This window comes from Ursus americanus, chromosome 29 (assembly GCF_024610735.1).
Source record: "Ursus americanus isolate L20-20 chromosome 29, mUrsAme1.1.p, whole genome shotgun sequence".
Taxonomy (NCBI): domain Eukaryota; kingdom Metazoa; phylum Chordata; class Mammalia; order Carnivora; family Ursidae; genus Ursus; species Ursus americanus.
Genome location: NC_142155.1, coordinates 20,661,219 through 20,684,520, shown reverse-complemented (window position 1 = coordinate 20,684,520; position 23,302 = coordinate 20,661,219). Strand labels below are relative to the sequence as shown.

The following is a 23,302-nucleotide window of genomic DNA, read 5'->3' as shown; positions in this document are numbered from 1 at the left end:
TAACTAATGATCAAGAGATGACATTGTACTTGATGTATGCTAAGATACTTTCACTTTTAACATCTCTGAAACTGGGAGGCACTTTAACTAAAATCACCATTGGCCTAGATGAGATTTGCATTTGCTTCTGTCTGTCAGTCTGCCAGTCACCTAGAGAAGCTGCCAGTCACCTAGAGAAGCTACCAACCTGAGACCCATTTTAAATTAAATTCTCTGCTTATGGATTTACCGATAGCATGAATTTACTCTACAACTTTGTTTTTTGGGTATTTTTGTGTGTGTTTTTTGAAGTAAGTTAGTTAGTTTGTTTGTTTAGAGAGTGGGGAGAGGCAAGGCCAGAGGGAGGGAGAAAAAGTCTTAAGCAGGCTCCATGTCCAGCCTGGAGCCCAACACACGGCCCCGTCTCACAACCCTGAGGTCCTGACCTGAGCCAAAATCACGAGTTGGACCCTCAACCAACTGAGCCACCCAGGCACCCCTTAAATTTTTTGGTTTTTTTAATTTAAGTAATCTGTACACCCAACGTGGGGCTCGAACTCATGACTCTGAGACCAGGAATCACATGCTCTACCAACTGTGCCAGCCAGGCGCCCCTCTATGCAAACTTGCTGGCTGCTGCTTACATTTTATTTTATTTATTTTTTATTTTTTTTAAAGATTTTATTTATTTATTTGACAGAGATAGAGACAGCCAGCGAGAAAGGGAACACAAGCAGGGGGAGTGGGAGAGGAAGAAGCAGGCTCATAGCAGAGGAGCCTGATGTGGGGCTCGATCCCATAACACCGGGATCACGCCCTGAGCCGAAGGCAGACGCTTAACCGCTGTGCCACCCAGGCGCCCCTGCTGCTTACATTTTAAACTATAAGACATTTCCTCTTCCATTTATTCAGTGCTAAGATTGAGTTATGCAGATTACCTTTCTTACCCTCTCTCTGCGGCAGATTTATTTCTTATTTACCCTTAAATTAAGTGTGTAGCCCCTTATAGCATTCCAGCTTTATGTGACTTCTTTTGGCTTTTTTCTTTCTTTCTTTCTTGGTGGCACGTAAAATATCTGATAATTGATGGCATTTTACATTTGATTAAACGTGGCCTATTTTATTTGTAAAGGAGATCTTTATATCATACTTTGGCAGGAGTTAGAAAACAAGCTAAATATACCTTTCTAGGGGTGCCTGGCTGGCTCAGTCAGTGGAGCATGCAACTCTTGATATCAGGGTTAAGTTTGAGCCCCACATTGGGTATAGAGATTCATTTTAAAAAGTAGTAAAATCTTAAATAAATAAATACACTTTTCTAAATATGTGGTTATTCTGAAATAGATGTAACTTAATTTAAACCTCAAGTACTGATTTTTGTCAACATACGCATTTTGTTTCAACTTAGGCTGGCCGTCTAGATGAACAACTACCCAAGCAAATTCCTTTCACCATCCTCTCGGGAGATCAAGGTTTTCTGGAGCTAGAGAATCAATTTAAGAAGACTCAGAGGCCAGCACATATACTAAATCCTCACCATTTAGAGGGAGATATGATGTGTGCCTTGTTAAATAGCATATCTGATACCACCAAAGGTACGCAGCTGCAGTCACAGTGCAAACCGCCCAAGAGGAGGAGACTTCACTGCTGAGCGAAACCAATAAACTGCTGTCCACTAGTGAACTATTGGCTGCTCACTAAAGCATCATGCTCTCATACTTCTGTCTTACTTATTTTTTCCTTTTCTCTCATTCTTTTAGTGTTTTAGAATTTTCTGGAGCTGTTTCTGATCTATTAGATAAAATCTGTATTCATATGTATAAAATATATATTCATGATTTGAAATAAGCACAGTTTTGCAAAGCACAGAATCCAGGTTTTCACCGTGTTTCTAAAATACCAAATTTATCTTCAGTTTTTCAGAAAGCTAATTGCTTATAGGTTAAACCAGAAAGCAATAAATAATAATATGGCAAGAAAAAAAAAGACAATTTTAGGAGGTTGACAGGGACAAAAATGAAGCCCTGAGAGAGCTTTAATTCCTTAGAAGGGGTAGGTACTTCCTGTCCTATTCCCAGGACTTACACTCTCTTCTCTGACTTTCTGATATTGTTCAGTGAAGGGGTGTGCTTATGTTCAGTTTCACTAAGAAGTGTTTAAGAAAGGATGTAATTCTAGGGACTTAGAAGAGGTTTTTTTTGTAATTTCTGAAATATGTGCAGAAGAACAAAATTTTAAATATCCTAATGGTTTGCAGCCATGGCTAAGATTTGAAGACACTAATGAATGACCTCAATGAAAAACTATTTTTGGCATTTTTACTATATGCTGTAAGTTTTTCAACTTTCCTTCTAGCTGTTTTTTTTTTTTTTCCAGCATTTTTGGAGCCACATTTCGATTGAAAACCCATTCTGAAGAATTTTGCTCTCATCACTGAATTACAGTATATGAATTTACTTTCTCAAAGTTAGGAATCATTAATCTACTAGCCCAACTCTGCTCTTTAAAGGAAAATCAACTCTGTTTTGCGTATTTATGTCATGTCTTAGTACTGAATTTTATCTTCCTATTCTGTAATTTTTGTTTACATCTATTTGCTTTTCTTTTCTTTGGTTGCTGTGTTTTTTTTTTTTAATCTCTTTTTCTTTTATTCTTTTGCCATCCTGTCCTCAGTCCTTAACAACATGTACTTAATATCCTGTAAAATACTTGGATTTTTATCTTTGGCACCCAAGGCCAGCCCTTTTTCCTTCTCCTATGCTTCTGCTTTGGGGAACATCTCTTCTATAATTTTCACTGTAAAACCTGTTATGGATTTGCTTCTCTTACCAACTTTACGTGGTATGAAAGCTGCATAAAGTAGGTCTGCGTGGGTATGTTAGGGTTGGAGGTAAGATATAGGTTATTGTTACACAGTGATTGTTCCCCTCTGAGTACCCGTATGTGCTAGGTGTTTTTTTAATCATTCGTTCATATTCAGTGCTCTTTTTTTTTTTTAATTTTTATTTAATTTTATTTATTTATTTGACAGAGAGAGAGAAACAGCCAGTGAGAAAGGGAACACAAGCAGGGGGAGTGGGAGAGGAAGAAGCAGGTTTCCAGCAGAGGAGCCTGACGTGGGGCTCCATCCCAGGACCCTGGGATCACGCCCTGAGCTGAAGGCAGACGCTTAAGGACTGAGCCACCCAGGCGCCCCATATTCAGTGCTCTTTTGAATTTACTGCTCTTTGGGGACACCTGTGTACTCTGAATTTTTGTAAAATGCAGAGATCGTACAGTGCATAAAGAAGGCTGTGGGCTTTGGTCTGAGTGCTAACCTTGCTGTTTCCTTGCTGTGTGACTTCAGGCAAGTTACTCAACTTTTTCTGACCCTCACTTTTTGTATTTATGAAGTCATAGAACTAGTGATATGTGTAAAGTATCTAGCACAGCATATAAAGTACTATGAGTGCTCAATAAATAGCAACTATTTTTATTATTACTACCGTAAGAAGAAAATATGATTCCTAGCCACTACTTTTTTTTTCCCTTAGTTTTTCTTTACTGTAGTTTTTATTGTGGTAAAATATACAGAACATAAGATTTACCGTCTTAACCATTCTGAAGTATGTACTTCAGTGATGTCACCTACATTTACATTTTGTACAGCCATCACCATCATCTATTTTCAGAGCTCTTTTTATCTTGCAAAACTGAAACTTTATACCCATTAAACAGTAATTCCCTACTTTTTCCCAACCCCTGAAAAACACCGTTCTACAGTATTTTGACTAAGTACTTCATATAAGTGAAATCATACAGCATTTGTCTTTTTGTGGCTGGCCTGCTTCACTTTGCAGAATGTCCTCAGGTTTCATCCGTGTTATAGCAAAGATCAGAATGCCCTTCCTTTTTAAAAGCTGAATAATAATGTATGTATCCATTGTATGTATAGACTTTATTTTGCTTATTCACTTATCCATCAACGAATACTTGCATTGTATCCATGTTTTTAGCTATCGTGAATAATGCTATTAACATAGATCTATAAATATCTCTTCAAGACCCTGCTTTTATTTTGAGTATATACTCAGAAGTGGAATAGCTGGATCATAAGCTAGTTCTGTTTTTAATTTTTTGAGAAATTTCCATACTGTTTTCCATAGCGACTATATCATTTTCCATCCCTACCAAGAGTGTATAAGGGTTCCAGTTTTACTACATCTTTGCTAATACTTGTTATTTTCCAGGTTTTGTTTGGTTTTGATGATAGCCATCCTAATGGATGTGGAGTGGTATCTCATTGTGATTTTCATTTCCATTTCCCTAATGATTAGTGATGTTGAGCATCTTTTCATGTGCTATAGCACTACATTTTAAAAGTAATGAGAATTATTAAAACTAAGTGGCCAGAGATGTGTACAGTCCTTAAATCGTGTTTCATTTAGACCCAGATTTGAAGATGCTTTTGTAACTAATTCTAAAATTCAAAAAAGCAAGTTATACTGAATCACAGTATGTTCAGATTCAGTTTAAGACAATTATTTTTTCTTTATGAAAGACTTAAAGACATCAAATTGCCTAGTAGTGAACTTTGTAACGGGAAAATCAAAGAACAGTCCTTGGATAACTTTATTCCATCACCTTTCCTAATAAATGGCTTTGTAAGTAGTAGAATAATAGTATTTGTTTAAAAAAATGATATTTGATATATATTGGGACTTAGAAAATTTCTCAGTGTTCACAAATACCATAATTCTTCTCGGGCCTTTAGGTACTCTTGTTTACTGTAAGAATGCCAGGATAACTCCTTCCTTCTCGCTTATTAGCACAGTGTTCCTATCTTCAGATTTGACAACCAGACAGTTTCTTAAGGCAATGTGGTTTTGGGGCGGGAATCAGTGGACCTTTTTGAGAATCTGACGAAAGCTTTCTATGCTTTTTTCCTCAAAAATGAACATGTATATACAATATCACTTGCAATTTCAGGGGATTTGTGTTCTCAAGGCTCCTAGTTACCAACCATACCACAAAACTCTCTTTAGGATATGACAAATGTTCATGCTGTAAGTAACATCCAGTGAGAAGTTCTCTTATATTAATCATTGATTTAGAGATAGTCTGCTCATTTTTCAGTTTTTTTTTAATCTCCACCATAGCATAGACAAATGATAAAAGTTTGAGCCTCTTATTTCTTTCTAACTTTTCAGAAATTTTCCATTATTAGGACCAGAAAGTGATACTAGACTGGAGCTTCCAGTATAAACAAGGAAGACTGTTGAATAGTGTCATGAGAATCAGTTCTTATGTGATACCTTATTTTTAGTCTTTGCCAGTTTTTCAGTTAATTGAAGGTTTTTTCAGGAGGTACTTATCTCAGTAAAAATAAAGAGATTCGGAGTGGCTGATTCCGAATATGAATGTGCGGTCAGTTGGCGATAAGGTATTACTTTTTTGCTTGGCATGGAGGGAACAGCTAAGTAGCTTTGCTACTGGTACTTTCTTAGATCTCTAACGTAGGGTAAGTCATTTACTTTTTGCAGCAAAGTAAGCCTTTAGACTAAGTTGGAGATTTGAATATGTCATGGCTTTTGCCCTATAAATTTTCTCTCCTTCTAAGCATCAGGATTCCAGCACGAGCGTTTTGATTACAGCTATAATAAATGTATAAATCCCTTTAGAGATATTTTAAAACATCTATTAATTTGTCCTTAATTGACACCTTTGGTCCCTTGTACTTCATCAGTTCTGTTTTAGAGTGTACTCCTCATTGTTTTAAAACTTGGCAAGATACATTAATCTTTTCTAGTAATTCTAATCAGAGGAGCCAGGTAGACTTTCTCTTTTTTTTGGACCTTTTACATTTTATTCACAAATACATGTTCATTCTAACCAGAGAGTCATAATCCAGAGATGCGGATATAACTTGTCACTTAAATGTTTTAAAAAAGAGGGGCGCCCGAGTGGCTCAGTTGGTTGAGCTACCAACTCTTGGTTTTGGCTCAGGTCATAATCTCAGGATCATGGCAACCAGCCCCAAGTTGGCTCCATGCTAAGTGCAGAGTCTGCTTGTCGTTCTCCCTCCTCCTCTTGCTCCTTCCCTTCTGTTCCTGGCCCTCCCCCACCCCCCCACCTCCTCTCCCACCCTCTCTCCCTCTTCTTAAATAAATAAATAAAATCTTTGAATGTTTTAAAGAAGAGAAAGAGGGGGTGTGCCTGGGTGGCTCAGTTGGTTAAGCATCTGGCTTGATTTCAGCTCAGGTCTTGATCTCAGGGTCATGATTTTAGGCCCTGCATTGGGCTCCACATTGGGTGCAGAATCTACTTTAAAAAAAAATTTAAAAATAAAGGGAACTTTTTTTTTTTTTAAGAGAGGGAGGGGGAAGAGACAGAGGGAGAGAGAAAATCTTAAGCAGACTCCCAAGCCCAGCACTGAGCCCGAGGTGAGGCAGGACTCCAACGCACAACCCTAACATGACCTGAGCCAAAATCAACAGTTAGATGCTTAACCGACTGAGCCACCCAGACTCCCTAAAAGGGAACTAATCTTTATTGAAGACATATCATGTGCCAGCAACAGTGCTATCTACTTTTTATATTTGTAGCATTTGAAGATATTTAAACACATGTTTAAAGAATAACTTCCACATGTTATTTCTCTCTGCAACACCTTGAGGTAGGATGTGTTAGATTATCCCATTTCATAGATGAGGGAGCAGAGGTCCAGAAAGGTTAAAATAAGCTACCTGCAAGTATTTTTCTCTTTATCAGTATCTTCTGCTAAGGCTGGGGCTTTTACTGACACAAATGTCTGGTTTTATGATGTAGAGAATTCAGTGTGAATCATTGACTCTAACATTTCCTTGAAAGATAAAGATAATGAGAGACTTTGCTGCAGTGTAATGACATTGCAGAGTTTGTGTAAAGATACCAAATATAAGAGTTTTGTTTTGTTTTGTTTTGTTTTAATAGGAAGATGCATGGGAGGGGCAGAAAATATTTGATTCTAGGTTCTGATACTGCTGATTATGTTAAACACAGCTAAGGAAAGTGAGCAGCACTATTAAATTCCCTTTCGTCTCATAATTAAACAAAGAAGCCCCTATGTCAGCCCCACTTTTCTGTGACTGAATTTCTATATTACCATTTTTTACTATATCATTGGTGACAATTGCTTATATAACAAATTCTGTGGGCTCTAAAATATAACAGAACTTGACCAGATCTTGTAACTTAGTTGAAGAACATTGACTTGATTTATGTAAAATTTTCTTTTTAAAAACACAGTTTTGTGTGTTCAGTTGCTTATAGTTCTTTAGTGTTAAACATCTTCCTTGCAGTTTTATGTAAAGAATTAATATACCTAGAATATTTTTTAAGTATCGCAAGGATGAACTTGAACAGAGGCTATTATGAATTAGTGAATTCAAACTGAAAACAGATTTTACTGTGCTTTAAGATAATTTTTTTTGACTCTGAACACCACAGGACCTCGGACTTTGTCATATCTGTTTACTTTATGTCTTCATTTTGGAATGAAAGGGTGGAAGGAAGCCTTAGGTATGGTTGGTATCTATAGAGCCGTACCAATTACACAAATTTTTAAAGCCATCTAATATTGAACATAAAAGTTCACCTTATGCTGTGCAAATGCGGCTGACTGAAGTAGCATCATGCTCTATCCAGGAGGCATTATATAAAATAATTGTTGAACTTAATTCTAAAAGTCTGCCTGACTGTTGTTTCTTCAGCCTATTAATGAGACATCTATAGGTTGTTGCTTTGGGCACTATCCTAAAAATCTGTATGATATAATTCTTTTTAAGGTAATGAAAATAGGAGAGAATATTCATGATTTTCTCTGCTCTACGGGGGGTGCTGTTTGAGGGAAAGGAAACCTTTTTTAATTTCTGCAGCTGAGGATCATGCTGATCCTTGTGATTCAAACTACAGTTTTGCCTTAGGCCTTGTATGCAATGATGAATTGTTTAGTCCAGTTAAGACATGCTGCAAAACTGGCATTAACTTTGAATTGTAATAACAGAAACCTTGGGTACTTTCTCTTTATTCCTAAGGTTTAATTTGTCGTTCTTCAAATTGTCAATGTAATGTTTTATTTCCCTAAAACATTGCCTGAAATACTTGAATTCGTAGGTGCATATAACAAGTTGTAAAAAAAAAAAAAAAAGTGTTTTTGCTGGAATGGTAAAAGATGACTTACAACAAATTTTTGCAGCAAAGAAATATATGTGAAATATAGTGGTTTTCATTTATAAACACTTAAAAAAATCTTTAATTTTTAAATGTATATTTGAATTTTTACGTTTTCCACAGAATCAAATATGTCCATATGACTTACATTCAGTTATTTAAACCCTGATTCAGTCACTATGATGTATATATTGATTTAAATGTAGTTAAAGTGATAAATCCAATGTTTGGTCACTGGTTCAAATTTTAAGTGACTTTTGCAAAACCTGGCCAATGTCGTTTTTATAGACTTAGGTCTTTCATTATGAAAGTATGTAAGATGTCAGGTAAGCGCGTTTGTGCTATGAAGAGGCATTGCTAATTTAAACCTGTGGTCTCTATAGCAATGAATGCATGATTTTTAAAATATGAAGAGTTTTATCTTACCATTTTTTAAAATTTTTAAGGTGATTTCATGCAAATTAAGCTTTGGAATTTATTTGCTAGATTTAAACAAACATACCAGCTTTTCTTAATTTCCAGTTTTTTTAAATAATAGAATTTTATATTTCATCAACAGTTGTGCTAAAAAATTTTTCAAATAATTTGAGTATAGAGTTAAAATTGAATTATTTCATTACTTTTTTTCCCTCCTTGATTTAGGTAGTATTTGGTAAGCATTTTTAAAAAGCAAACCTACAAAGAAAGTGGTATAATACTAATGAATTGTAATTAGTAAGCTTGGGTACAGAAGAAGTCACTGAAAATAATATTGTTTGAGAATACATAGGTTATGGCACAATAACTTTTTCAGAAATACATTTGTGTTTATTGATTTTGCCTTACAGAATGTGACAGTGATGATAACCTGGGTATAAAAAATACTTCAGTAGAAGAATTGAGATCCACAGAAGGTAACCTAATGAAGTTAATCCTTTTTCTATTTGACTCTATCTGTGTGTGTTTTAATTGCTCCCTCTCTTGCGTCTTCACCTGCTCTTCACCTTCACCTACTCCCTCCTACCGCTGAATTTCAAAAACATTGTTTTCCTTGTTTAAGGGAGAGTTTGCATTTTTTCATGTAAGATGAGTTAGGGACAAAAGCCTAAAATATTTTCCGACCCTTTGCAGAAAAAGTTTGCAAACCCTGGGCTAGGAGAAGGTTTTGGTTTCTGAACTTTTGTTTATTTTGAGTAGTATGAAATTAAGAATATTAAAAGTTAAGCAGTGGAATTATGAAAACAAGCACTTATATGTAAATGTTATTGGGCTGTCTTTCTTCTTAAGGGAAAAACTATTTTTCTTCTATAGGTTAAAAAGAACTTTTGTATTAGCCTCACATCAAGTCATTTCCAGGCTGTACCACTATTTGGTTATGTCATATGCCCTTTACTCACTTTGGATTTTGCATAACAGATTGCTTTTTAATAACCATAGGGAAAAACAAAACAGTGATTTTAGAGAATAGTTTAAGCTTCACTGAAGAATTGAAACCATTATACTGGCACCTTTAACATTAAAGGACAACAGTAGAAGCCTTAATATGCATTCCAATAAAGTATTGGTTGTTGGACATTTGAGAGTGGGAATGTGGAGATTAGAAAGTAGGGAGGAAAATGTGGCAAAACAAGCACAGACAAAAGGGCCCAGCTGATTTGTTTTCTCTGTATTTGCTTGATCTCTCACATAATGCAATTAGTTTAATTAAGAGCATACTAGAGCTTTGTGTTATTAGGAGTTTGGGAATTTGAATCTGGCAGTGAAACTTATTCATCTATGCAATGAAGTAGAAAACTCTAATCTTTCTTTCTTATAGCCAAAATTCAGTGGTTAAACAAAGTTGGCAGTAAATCTACAACCTAATTGAAAGCAAGTTTTTTGACCAACTTGTTTTCTCAACATAGTTTTTCAAGGTCTAGCTCATTGCTTAGCAGCCACATAATGATGAGTTAAACAAATGAAAGAACTTTTGTGAGTTAAAAAAACAAACAAGGGGCGCCTGGGTGGCTCAGTTGGTTACCAGCATCTGCCTTCCTAAGCGTCTGTCTTCCTTTCCTCTCAGGCCATGATCCCAGGGTCCTGGGATCAAGTACCACATCGGGCTCCCTGCTTAGCAGGGAGTCTACTTCTCCCTCTGCCGCTCCCCCTGCTCATGCTCATGCTCTCTCTCTCAAAGAAATAAAATCTAAATAAATAAGTAAATAACCTGCCACCCAAGTTGTTTATCAAGGCCACTAAAAGTTAAACACCATTGAGCACCTTAAATAGTTCAGACTTGGCAACCTTTTTTTGCCACTCATGACTAATCCTTTGGAAGATGCCACACAAAATCATAACTTTTAAATAACCACTCTTGAGAAGCCTTCACAGTTTTTATGGTTCCTAGCTAACCCAGGAAATCTGAGATATGTATAATGCAATGTGTACCAGAGATTCTAACATTTTGTTATCTAGGTTATTTTAGGATCTGGAAAGTTTTTATATTTTTATGATTCTTTAGTTTGGCAAAAGGATTACTATTAAAGAATTCAAGAAAACATTCTCTAAACTTTTAGCAGTTATCATAGGAGGTGGGAAAAATCAACTTGAAAAATCAAAGTGTTAGAAGTGTGCTTGATTTTCTGATGTTTTATGTAAATAAACGAAACACACAGTGTTCCATATAAGTTAAGGAATATGTCTCCTCCAGTTTCCTCCGATGCCCTTCTTTTTTCCCTTTCACCCAACAAGAACTAGCTCAAATTTCATCTCTTAGGTTGAGCCATAGAGAACTGACATTTTGTAGACATTTTTGTATGGTCAGTACTTCTAGATTTACCATCTTTAGAAAGAGTTAACTGCTGCCTTCCCTGGGTTCCCTCTGTACCATACCAAGCAGATTTAAAATTTTTCTGTCTTATCCCCTTTACAAGTAAGATCATGTTTGTTGTTGTTGTTTTTTATTTCCCCAGTACCTATAGCACCCAGTGTTTGGCACTAAATAATTGCTTGTTGAAGAATAAACTTGTAACAGACTCAGAACATGTTAGAGCCATTAGGACCCATCTCTCTCTAGATGAATAAGGGAAATTAAGATAGAGGTGATTTGGCTGGGAGAAGAGTGGGTAATTTTATTGACCCTACACCATGGAAGCAGAGTGATTTTAGTCCAGACCTAATAGCAAAACTCAAAAAAAGCTTAAATAACTTCTTAAGCTTCTTTTCATTCTTCCCCTTCCCAACATAACACTATAAATGCCTGACAAATGGTAGCAAAAGGTAGGATAAATCTGCTTGTGACTTTTTGCCTTAAGGAGTGGTAGTTTCCCTTATCTACCCTCCCCTCCCACCACCATGATTTGTTTCATTCTTTGTTGTTCTCTGTAGACCAATATCAGACTCTGACTACCCATGCCAGTCGTAAAGATCCTCCATAATCTATTTTGTATACGAGACAGGGGAAATAGAGGCCACACAGTATGGTGATGTAGAGTGTAAACTTTGGATTCAGACTGCCTTGGTTAAAACTCAGCTCTGCTGCTTATGAGTCATGTAAAGTTGGGCAAGTCATTGAACTTCACTGTGTGTCATTTTCTTTATTTTAAGAAATGGGAATACTAGTATACCTAGTTTACTAGAATAATCTGGTACATGGTAAACAGTACATGTACTGGTTGCTGCTGCTGTTATTGTGATATTGATCATCATTATTACTGTTACTCACTGTTACCTGCATCTAAGGCCTGCTTTGGAGAATGGCTACTTAGAGGTATCTTCACTCAAACCAATGGAAAAGAAAAAAAGACCAGCATTATGTGAATGGTTGCCATTGCAAAACCGTCTTTCTGTAAATGTCAGTGCTTTGCCCTAGAGTTTCTTCAATTAATAACAGTCATTATATAATTAATCTTATAAATAGTAAAATATATTGTGGCCAGTTTAAAGAACAAAGATAGGATAAGAGAAAAAACTGTAATCATAACAACTCTTCTAAGCATTAAGTAATTTGCCTTCACGTTCATAGTCTCAAAATGATGGCGCATGCTTCACGTGTAAGTATTCTAATTCCTATTACTGAGTTCTTTCCTGTTCTACCATAATTACCTCTCTTTCAAAGAGAATGAAATTAAGGCAGACAAAATTCCCACAGATATTCGTTATTTCTTTATATAGCTTTCAGTTATTGTCTAATGTTCTTTCATTTCAACCTGTAGGATTCCCTTTAGCATTTCTTGTAAGGCAAGTCTAGTAACAGACTTCCTTAGCTTTTGTTTATCTGGGGAAGTCTTCATTTCTCCATTCTTGAACACTAGTTTTGCTGAATGTAGAATTCTTGATTTGCAAGTTTTTGGTTTTTTTTTTTTTTTTTTTTCCAGCTCTTTAAATATGTCATCTCACTGCCTTCTGGCCCTGTGGATTGATAAATAAGCTGCTAATCTTACTGAGAATCTCTTATACTTGATGAGTTGCTTCTCTCTTGCTGCTTTTGTTGTTTTTGGCTTTTGACAGTTTGACTCTTATGTGTCTCAGTATGGATCTCTTTCAGTTTCTTCCTGGAGTTTGTTGAGCTTCTTAGATGTGTAGATTCATATCTTTCATCAAATTTGGGACATTTATTGGCCGTTATTTCTTGAGATATTCATTCTGTCCCTTTCTTCTCCTCCTGGGACTCCCATAATGCATATCTTATTGCATTTGATGGTACTCCACCAGTCCCTTAGCCTGTGCTTGCTTTTTTCCATTTTTCTTTCTTATCTTCAAACTGGATAAATTATCCTGTCTTCAAGGTTGCTGATTCTTTTTTCTGTTTGCTTAAATTCGTTGAACTCCTGTAATGAATTTTTCATTTTAGTTGTACTTTTCAGCTCCAGAATTTCTATTTGGTAGCTTTTCATAATTTCCATCTCTTTATGGATATTCTCATTTTGTTCATACATTGTTTTCCTGGTTTCCTTTAGTTCTTTGTCCATGGTTTACTTTAGCTCTTAGAACATATTTAAGATAGTTGGTTTAAAGTCTTTGTCCAGTAAGTCCAATGTCTAGACTTTCTCAGGGACTCATTTTTTCCCCCTTTAAATGGACCATACTTTCCTGTTTCTTTGTATTCTTTGTGTTTTTGTTGTTTTTGAAAACTGGTTATGCAAATACCATAGTACCACTGGAAATCATATTCTTTCTTCTTCCCCGGAGTGCTGTTTTGTTGAAGGCTGCAGTTGTCCAGTGTTTACTTACTTTTCCAAACTATAGTTGACCTTTAAACAACATGGGATTGGGACACTGACACCCCCCCCACACACACACACACAGAATCAAAAATGTATATATAACTTTTAACATCCCCAAAACTTAATTACTGATAGCCCACTGTTGGCTGGAAGCCTCACCAATAACAAACTGTTGATTAATGTGTATTTTGTAGGGGTACCCGGCTGGCTTAGTTGGTTAAGCGTCCACCTCTTGATTTCGGCTCAGGTCATGATCTCAAAGTCCTGGGATTGAGCCCTGCGTCAGGCTCCATGGCTCAGCACAGAGTCTGTTTGAATTTCTCTTACTCTGCCCCTCCCCTAGCTTGCACATGCTCACACTCTCTCTTTCTTTCTCTAAAAATAAATAAATCTTACAAAAAATAGTCAGTCCACAGGCATCTGGGTGGCTCAGTTGGTTAAGTGTCTGCCTACAGCTCAGGTCATGATCTCGAGGTCCTGGGATCGAGCCCCACATCAGGCTCTCTGCTCAGTGGGGAGTCTGCCTCTTCCTCTGCCCCTCCTCCCACTTGTGTGTGTGCTCTCTCTCTCAAATAATCTTAAAAAAAAATAGTCAATACATATTTTGTATGTTATATGTATTATATACTGTATTCTTACAGTAAAATAATCTACAGATAAAAATAGTAAGAAAACCATAAGGAAGAGAAAATACATTCACAGTAATATACTGTGTTTATAAAAAATAATCCATATATAAATGGACAGTTCAACACAGTTCAAACCCGTGTTGTTCCAGAATCAATAATATATATTCCTTGTCATGTCTGATCATTGAAGTATCTAAGCGTCTACTCCTTTTATTTATTTATTTATTTTTTAATTATCTTTACACCCAGTGTGGGGCTTGAACTCACAACCCTGAGATGAAGAGTCACATGCTCTTCAGACTGAGCCAGCCAGATGCCCCTAAGTGTCTGTTCTTTTAGCTTGTGTTCAGCTGGTGTTTTCCCAGGGATTGCCTTGAATACCAAAAGCTTAAAAAAAAAAAAAAAAAAGGCAAACACACAACAACAAACACCTTTCCTAGTGTTTGCAGATTGGCTCTGTGCTAGAACTCTTCAATATTTAGCCAGGCTTGCACTGAATCTACAGATCACCCAGTGGTAAAAGCTTAGGGTGTTTTCAAGTATTTTCTTAGCATTCATCCTGTCCAGTGCATGTGCCAGCTTTCTAAATTCCCTAGTATACGTAGGTGCTTTTGAATGCTGTAATTTCCCAAAGAAATTTTCTGTGGCTTTTCCTTCTGGGTATCAGGCAGTCTGTTATATGTCCTAACCATAATCTTTTGCCCCAGGCTGTGGTATTTTTTATTCTTACAGCGTTTTAAGCAATCCTCACTGCTTTTCTGTCCTGAATGGGTTCTGAGCTAGGCAAAACAGAGATGAGTGCTTTGCATCAGTCCTTCCCTGTAGCCCCCAGACAGATTAAAACAGACAACCCAGTAATTTGTCGTTTCTACTCTGCTCCATATGCAACCAGGGACAAGGTTCCCATGCTAGGAATATATATGCGCTGCTGTCTTTAAGACTGCTACCATGTCAAGGGATGTTGAAGAAACGGCAAGTAAAAATACAAAGAAGCTTTCCCACTGTTTTTATGTTTAGTGTTTGATTGGTTGCTCTGAATCTTTGAGGTTTTTTCAGACATTTGACAGTGGTTTCAGATGGTTTCTAATTGTGTTTCAGTGTTTCTGTGGAAGGACAGGTGTTTAGAGCTGCCTAGTCCACCATTTTGTTGAACTCACTCCAAGACTGATTTTATTTCTTCTTTTAAATGTTTTATTACCATCTAGTCCTAGAGTTTTCTTTCTGGGAGGTTTTTCAATACTAGATTTATTTTCTTTAATGTATAAAGATGTTCGGATTTTGTTTCATTTTGTGTCAGTTTTAGAGAATTGTGTTTTTCAAGAAATCTGTCCATTTTACCTAGATTGTCAAATGTTTCAAATGCACTTTTTATTTCTATAGGATCTGTGGTGTTACTTCCTCATTTGTTACTAATATTGGTGATTTTTGTTTTCTCTCTTTCTTGATCAGTCTAACAAGAAATTTATCAATTTATTTGATCTTTTCAAGGAATGAACTTTTTTTAGTTGATAATTTCTCTCTCTTTACGTTGCTTTCAATTTCATTGATTTCTGCTCTTTATCCCATTTTTCTACTTTGGGTTCAGTTTGCTTGTCTTTTATAGGTTCTTAATGACTTAAAATGTTTCTTTTTAATATAAACATTTAAAGGTATAAATTTCCCTCTAAGCCAGGGTCAACAAGCTTTTCCGATAAAACACCAGGTGGTAAATATTTTAGACTTTGTAGTTCCTGTTGTCTCAGTTAAAATTACTCAACTTACTATTTTAACATGAAACCAGTCATACAAATACATAAATGAATGCATATGGATGTGTCCAGTAAAACTTCATTTACAAAAATTGCCTTTGGACTGGGTTTGGCCCACATACTAGTTTGTCATCCTCTACTTTTACCATGTTCCACGAATTTTCATATCTTGTCTTTTTGCTATTTTTCAAATTGAAATATTTTAATTTTCTTTGGATTTTCTTCTTTCACCTGTTGGCTCTTTAGGAGTGTATTACGTAGTTTCCAAATATTTGAATGCCTTATTATTCATTTCTAATTTAATTTTGTTGTGGTAAGAGAATATACTTTGTAAAACTTTAATCTTTTTAAATTTATTGAGATTTTTATGGCCCAATATGTGGTCTCTCGTGGTAAACATTCCATATGCACTTGAAAAGAATGTGTTTTCTGTGTTTATTGTGTAGAATACTTTATAAATGTCAGTTAGGTCAGGGTTGATATCAAATGTTTATCTTTACTGATTTTTTTTAATCTAGTTGATCTATCAGGTATTGCAGTAGGAATAATGAATTCTTCATCAGTGATTGTGGATTATTTTTCTCTAGTTCTCTATAGTTCCGTATACTTTTGTATTTTGAAGTTCTGTTCTTAATTGAAAAATTGTTTCATATTTTTGATGTGTCTTCCTAATGAATTGACCCATTTATCATTATGAAATGTTCTTTATCTCTGGTAATACCTTTTATCATGAAATTTTTTTTTTAATATTTTATTTATTTTTGAGAGAAAGTGAGCATATGGGTGGAGGTAAGGGGCATTGGGAGAGGGAGAGGTACATCTCTTACAGGCACCATGAAGCTCAATCTTAATTTTTGATTTACTGTAACAGTCTCTACTTTTAAATAATGGACTATTGGGGCACCTCGGTGGCTCAGTCAGTTAACCAACTGCCTTCAGCTCAGGTCATGATCCTAGGGTCCTGGGATCAAGCCCAGCATCGGGCTCTCTGCTCAGCAGGAAGCCTGCTTCTCCCTCTCTTTCTGCCCCTCCTCCAGCTTGTGCTCTCTCGCTCATGCTCTCTCAAATAATAAATAAATAATCTTTTTAAATAAATAAATAAAGCATTGTTTAGTCTATTAATATATATATATTTTTTAAAGATTTTATTTATTTATGTGACAGAGAGACAGCCAGCGAGAGAGGGAACACAGCAGGGGAAGTGGGAGATGAAGAAGCAGGCTCATAGTGGAGGAGCCTGATGTGGGGCTCGATCCCATAACGCCAGGATCACGCCCTGAGCCGAAGGCAGACGCTTTAACGACTGCGCTACCCAGGCGCCCCTAGTCTATTAATATTTAATGTAATTTCTTACATGGTTGAATTCTTGTCTGCCATTTTGTTTTCTCTTTGTCCCCTCTTTTACTTATTAGTTCCTCCCTTCGTACCTTCTTTTGGATTATTATTATACTATATTTTACTGTATTGTGTGTATTTAGTTTTTACTATTTTATTTATTTATTTTTATTTATTTGAGAGAGAGAGAGAGCACAAGCAGGGCGAGCAGCAGAGGGAGAGGGAGAAGCAGGCTCCCTGCTGAGGAAGGAGCCCGACGTGGGACTCATCCCAGGACCCCTGGGATCATGACCTGAGCCAAAGGCAGACACTTAACCGACTTAGCCACCCAGGAGCCCCTAGTTTTTACTATTTTGATAGATCTATGTGCTTTTTAGCCTTTTGTATTAATTTTTATGGTTGCTGTAAAGATTACAATGTACATTTTTTGCTTTTTATAGTGTATTGAGTGCTAGTATACTCCACGTTATCTAAAATGTAGAAACTTTCCAACACTATAGATTAGTTTATGTCCTGCCCTCAAGTCTCTATGCTGTAATTTCCATATGTATTACATCTAAATGTATTATAAATTCTACCAGAAAATGTTATATTTTTTCCTTTAAACAGTGCTGTGAATTTTAAAGAAAGGAAAGAAAAAATAGGTATCCTTTTACATTTATTCACAGCTGCCATGAATCTTATGTAATTTTAATTGACTTAAATATACATAGCCACATAGAGTCAGTACGCATCAGATTGGACAGCACAAGCATGGTCTGTATTCTCTTATGTCTGGATGCCTTTTTTTTTTTTTTTTTAAGATTTATTTCTTTATTTGAGAGAGACCCAGAGAGCGGCAGGGAGCAGAGGGAGAGACAGACCCAGGCGGACTCTATGCTGAGCACAGAGCCCTGAGATCCTGACCTGAGCCGAAACCAAGAGTCAGATGCCTAACCAACTGCACCACCCAGGCACCCCTGGATCCCTTTTAGTCGACATTGTTTTATAGATTCATCCAGATGTTAGCATGTAGCTTTGGTTTCTTCATTCTAATACCTTATAATATTCTATTTTATGTATATATCACAGTTCATCTATTATTTATAGACATTTGCTTTATACTTTCTGGCTATTGCAGGTAATGCTACTGTGAACATTCTCATACATCTCTCTTAATGCACGTGTGCATGTTTCTGGGAACATATATCTAGGAGTGGGATTACTTAATATTGTTCAAGTTTAGTAGGTAATGCCAAATTGTTTTTCCAAAGTGGTTGTGCCAGGGGTTTTTTTTGTTTTTTGTTTTGTTCCAGTAGTATATGTGAGTTCTCATTGATGTACATTTTCACCAATCATTTAAATTATTTAGTCTTTTAATTTTAGCTAGTGATGGGTTTATACTGTTACTTCTTTGTAATTTTAATTTACATTTTTCTGATGAATAAGGTTTATTGACCATTTCAACATAATCTTGTCTGTGCCTTTTCAGATTTCTTAACAGTTTTCTTTTGGATTTTTTAACTGATTTTTGGGGGTTGAAAATTTTTTGGTTCTTTCTGGATACAAGTTCTGTGTATTGCAAATATTTTTTCCCACTGTATGTCTTGCCTTTTTACTCATTTAATGGTGTCTTTAATGGATAAAAGTAATTTTAATACATCCTAGATTACCATAGTTTTCCATTATATTTTTTTAATTGTTTAATATTTCCCTACACTAAGGTCATGAAGCTATTCCCTTGTATTATCTAGAAACTGGTACCACGCTTTTAATTATTGTAACTTTATAAATAAGTTTTCATATTTTTTTACAAGTCTTGTCATCTTGTTTTTCTTTGCTAAGAGCATCTTGGCTGTTCTTTGTATTTCCTCATCCCTTGAATTCATCCCTGACCTAGAATCTAGCTTAACTTAACACACAGTATATACTAGCCTGTAGTATTTTAAGTTACAGAAAACATAACACCAGTGTCCTAGCTGAGAGAATGGTGTAGCTCCATCTTAGAGGGATCACTGGTACCTATGAACCAAGGAGCCTCTGAGAGACTTTGGTCTGGATGGGATGAAATAAACCTGGTGTGAGAAGCTGGTGAAGGCCAGGAAATGGAGAAACACTTGTAAACCCAAGAATGTCTTTCTTGTTCACTGTTGTATTCCTATGCCTGATATACAGGGAGCATTCAATAAATATTTGTTAAATGAGTGTACATATATATATAGATAATATAATATATATATATATAATATATGCTTCTCAAGACATTGTATAGCCATGAGTTTCACTCTTTGCCTAAGATGCTAGAAAGCTTAAAACAAAATTTTTAATGCCTGTGAGATTTTGGCATTTCATGGTTTTGGCTTTCTATTTTAAGTCTTATATGCATTGCCTCAAGTGATTATTTGTCAGTGATTCTAGAAGTTTCTTGACTTTTTTCCCTAAATGGAAATAACTTGCAAGTTCCTTAGTAAGCTCATATTATAATTCAATCTGAGGTTATATCCAGATTCTCATTATTTTTAAATACTCAGATTTTATGAAGAAACTGCCAAGTCATCCTAGGTTTCTCAACTTTGTATTTCCTTTCCTTCTTGAAAAGACAGATGTAGTTGATGAGATTTACATAAAGCACATGTTTATTAGTTTTCTACCCTGAATTTTAAAATTCTCTGTTTTGTTAATGCAGATGTGGAATTAGAAGAAGCTATTAGAAGAAGTCTTGAGGAAATGTAATTGTAAAGATATTACCACACAACATCAAGTGGCCTTGAAGAGACTCAGGATAATGAATTCTTGCGTTTGTTTTCTAAAGGAGACCAGAAATCTGTTAGTACAAATGTATTTGGAAACATGCTTTTTTTGCTTTTGCATCTGATATTTGCTTTGTATTTTTGTGCTATTTTGCAAAAATGTACAGAGGAATAGAATACATGTTAATGCAGATATAAATCATGTATTCTAATATAGTTGTAACAGTTTTCCACTTAACTTTGAATTTATATATTTAGGTTAAAAGAACTAAAAAATAGAGAAGCTCTTGACTATTGTTTATATGTTTCCCAAATAGCATTAGTTGTTTAATTTCATTTGTACTGTACAGATGATTCTAGTTTATTTTTTTAGAAGTGAAAATGAATATAAATAAAACTGCCATAGCTCAGTTTTTCTGTAAATTCTATTTCTTATGTGGCACTAATATAGAATACCTTTGAGATCTTTGTTTATGATTATTAGAAGAGAGTAATGGAAACTGATCATGGAAACAGATTAAAAACTTTTATTGGCAATGTTCCTTGTGGCTCTCACTCAGATGTATAGTCCTGCTTTAATTGGAGCAGCACATTGCTGGAATTAAAAAAAAAAAAACGAAAACCCTAATTTCTTTGAAATTATTAAAAAGAAAACTTTTCCATTCCTTTTACCTGCTTAGACTTTCGTGTGACTTGTATTTGTTTTTAAAGGGAATGATGTCAAAATGTTTGCGTAGAATTAAATTTATTTTTAATAACATTAGTCTTTTTTTATATATATTTGTGTAAACATAATATTCTTCCAAAAAATAATGTTGATGGTGTACTCAGGAGTAATCTTCCTTAACCTTTAAAATTTTTATTTCATTAGAAGTGTCTTCATTTTAATTATTCATTAAATAAATTGTCAGTTTCCTACATTTGGTATTACACATTTAATTTTTAAATGGTCAGGCTCCATTGTGAATAAAAATAGAAAACTAAGAATTAGAAGACTAAGAAGGGCTTGTCACACTGTCTTTGTGCATGTGTTTCATGACCAGAAATGTATTCCCTAAAGATTTTAAGTAGTAATTACATACCAAACTTAAAATTTCCTGTAAATATAAATTTTGTCTTTAAGACCAAAAAAAAAAAAAAAAAAAATCATGGCTGGAATTTTCTTCTTTCTCTGCAACTTGATATTTTAGTGTAAAATAGCATTACTGTTTTTTTTATTACTATAATCTTTCCAAACCACATTGGAAACCAATTTGTGTTTTTATTTCTTAAGGTGTCAGTTCTGTCCTACCTGCTTGCATTTTTTTTTAAGTAGACAAACATGTAGGTTAAGAATTCACCATTTTTCCAAAATGACCATATTATATTTTTAATTTGTATGTTAAAGTCATCAAGCAGGGTTTTAGGAGGTAGTCATGAGCTGGACCTTAAAGACATCTCCAAGATCTTGCTCAATAGTGAGGAGCAAAAAGGATGATTCAGAAAGAAGAGTGGTGAAGCAGATGTGGGGGAGAGAAATCAACACCTCTTTACTAGAGGAGCCAAACACATACGTGACATACACTGATGTTCTGTTAAGCTTTTGTGGTGTGTATGGTAGAGAGTAAATGATGCAGTTTTTTATATGACAGTAAAGGGATATTTCATCATAACCCTTAAAAAAAAGATAATTGGGTTGTCTAATGTTTTCATTAATAATTGTCATTGTATTTCTACTTGTTAAACAATTATTTTTAAATTACCTCATAATTTGAACTTAATTTAGACACAAAGAGGAGAGGTAATCAGTGGATGATATTACAGAAAGTTAAATGGATTATTATCAAAAGTAAATGTTTCCAACATCAACAAAGATGTGTATCTTTTCATTACATCATTTATTCATTCATTCATTCACTCCCTCACGAAGTATTTATTGAGTACTTACCATGTGCCAGTGACTATTCTAAGCACTGGGGATATACCAGTGAACAAAGCAAAGCCCACACCTGTATGGAGCACACCTGTATGGAGAGAGGGTTGGATAGTGTGTTATCCATTATCATAAGCAAGTATATCCAATGGTGGTAACTAATGAAGGCAAATAGAGAAGGGAAAGATTGTGTTTCTGAGACTGGTGTGATCTGGCTTTTTTGGAAGGATTACTGTAGTTACTGTATTGAGAACATACACACCAGAGACAAGAGTAGAAGCAGGAAGACCAGATAGGAAGGTGTTGCAGTAGTCCAGGTGAAAATCGATGGTGGCTGGGTGGCTGGGACCAGAGTGTTAGCAGTGGAATCCAGGAGAAGAATCCTCATCTATTCTAAAAGTAGAGCTGAGGAGATTTACTTATGCATTGGATCTGTTGGATCGGAAAGAAGAAAAGGACAGGATGATTCTAAAATTACATGATAGACTTTCAGATCATTAACAACATGTCTTTGGATTCCAGGTCTGTGTCGTGATAATGACAAAATACATTTAATGAGGTCAAATAATCCCCTACAAAAATAGTTTACTAGTATGTAGATTAAGTTCAGAGGGAACTGGAATCCAGACTGAAGGCCCTCATCTCTGTTCAAGTTTTTAAATGGCTTTGATCGGCTTTGATCTCAGATTAAAGGTTGTGATTCAGCTTTATACTGTTATTATCTATCATTTTATGTGCCCTGTACATTCTTATCCTTGCAATATGAGGCGTATGGCTATAATGATATGAGAGCAAAGCACAAGTTTTTTTAAGTACATAAATCTGTGCTCCCAGTCCGCTTTTACTGACCTTTGTAGTATCTGCCCTAGTGACTTGCCGCATCTTTTTTAATTAACAGGAGATTTAAATAAATTGGGTGTGAAAGAAAGATGGGAAAGCTGTTTTTCCCCCTGTAAGCTTCTGTGGTGTTGTCAAAGGCTTTCATTATTTCCATCTCGGGAAAGGGATTGGTAACAGGACAGGGTCAGGCAAGTACAGACTGCCAAGGAGCTGTGCTTAAATGCTATCTGTGCCACAAAGGAATCTTTTCTCCCCATAGCAAAGGATTTTTAATGGCTTTGGTTTTGCCGTGAATTATTGGCGCTGGGAGAAACTAAGCGAGGCTGTCACTGAGTAATACCCACAGCCTACCGTTAGGTACCTTCGCGTGTGGGGAGTTGGCTACATTCAGGCTGCAGAGTCGAGGGCTCACAGGGGTAGGGGGTTGTTCTGGGGGTCTCCGCTGGGCTTTGGGTTGGCCCAGGGTCGGGAGAGAAAGATCCAGCGACCACGTTGGGTCCTCCCCTTCCTGCATCGGCCTCCTCCAGGTGCCCCGGGAGCCGCCCGGCTTTGCTCCTTTGGCCCCCGGGCCCTGGCGGCCCACCCTCGAGGCCCCGTGGCCAGCGAGCTCCCTCCCGCAGCCGCAGCCGCAGCCGCTCCCTGCCAGGCACCAGAGCCCCGAGCCCGGCGGGCGGCGCGCCTGCCCTTGTTTGGCCACGCGGCGGCGGCGGCGCGTCCTACCGGGCCGCCCCCCGCGGGCGTCAGAGGGAGGCGGGCG

General features: G+C 36.2%; 1 protein-coding gene across 4 annotated transcripts in view; it reads left to right on the top strand.

The window, feature by feature from the left end:
• ZNF451 (zinc finger protein 451) overlaps nt 1-20,474 on the top strand; it is an 85,458-nt gene extending 64,984 nt beyond the window's left edge. For all 4 annotated transcript variants that reach the window (XM_045802990.2, XM_087856980.1, XM_045802997.2 and 1 more), the window contains 3 exons: nt 1,388-1,574; nt 8,997-9,062; nt 19,730-20,474. In XM_045802990.2, the coding sequence (XP_045658946.2) occupies nt 1,388-1,574; nt 8,997-9,062; nt 19,730-19,776 (300 nt within the window). In that variant the 3' untranslated portion in view covers nt 19,777-20,474. The remainder of the gene's footprint in view (nt 1-1,387; nt 1,575-8,996; nt 9,063-19,729) is intronic.
• The last annotated feature ends 2,828 nt before the right edge of the window (nt 20,475-23,302 follow it).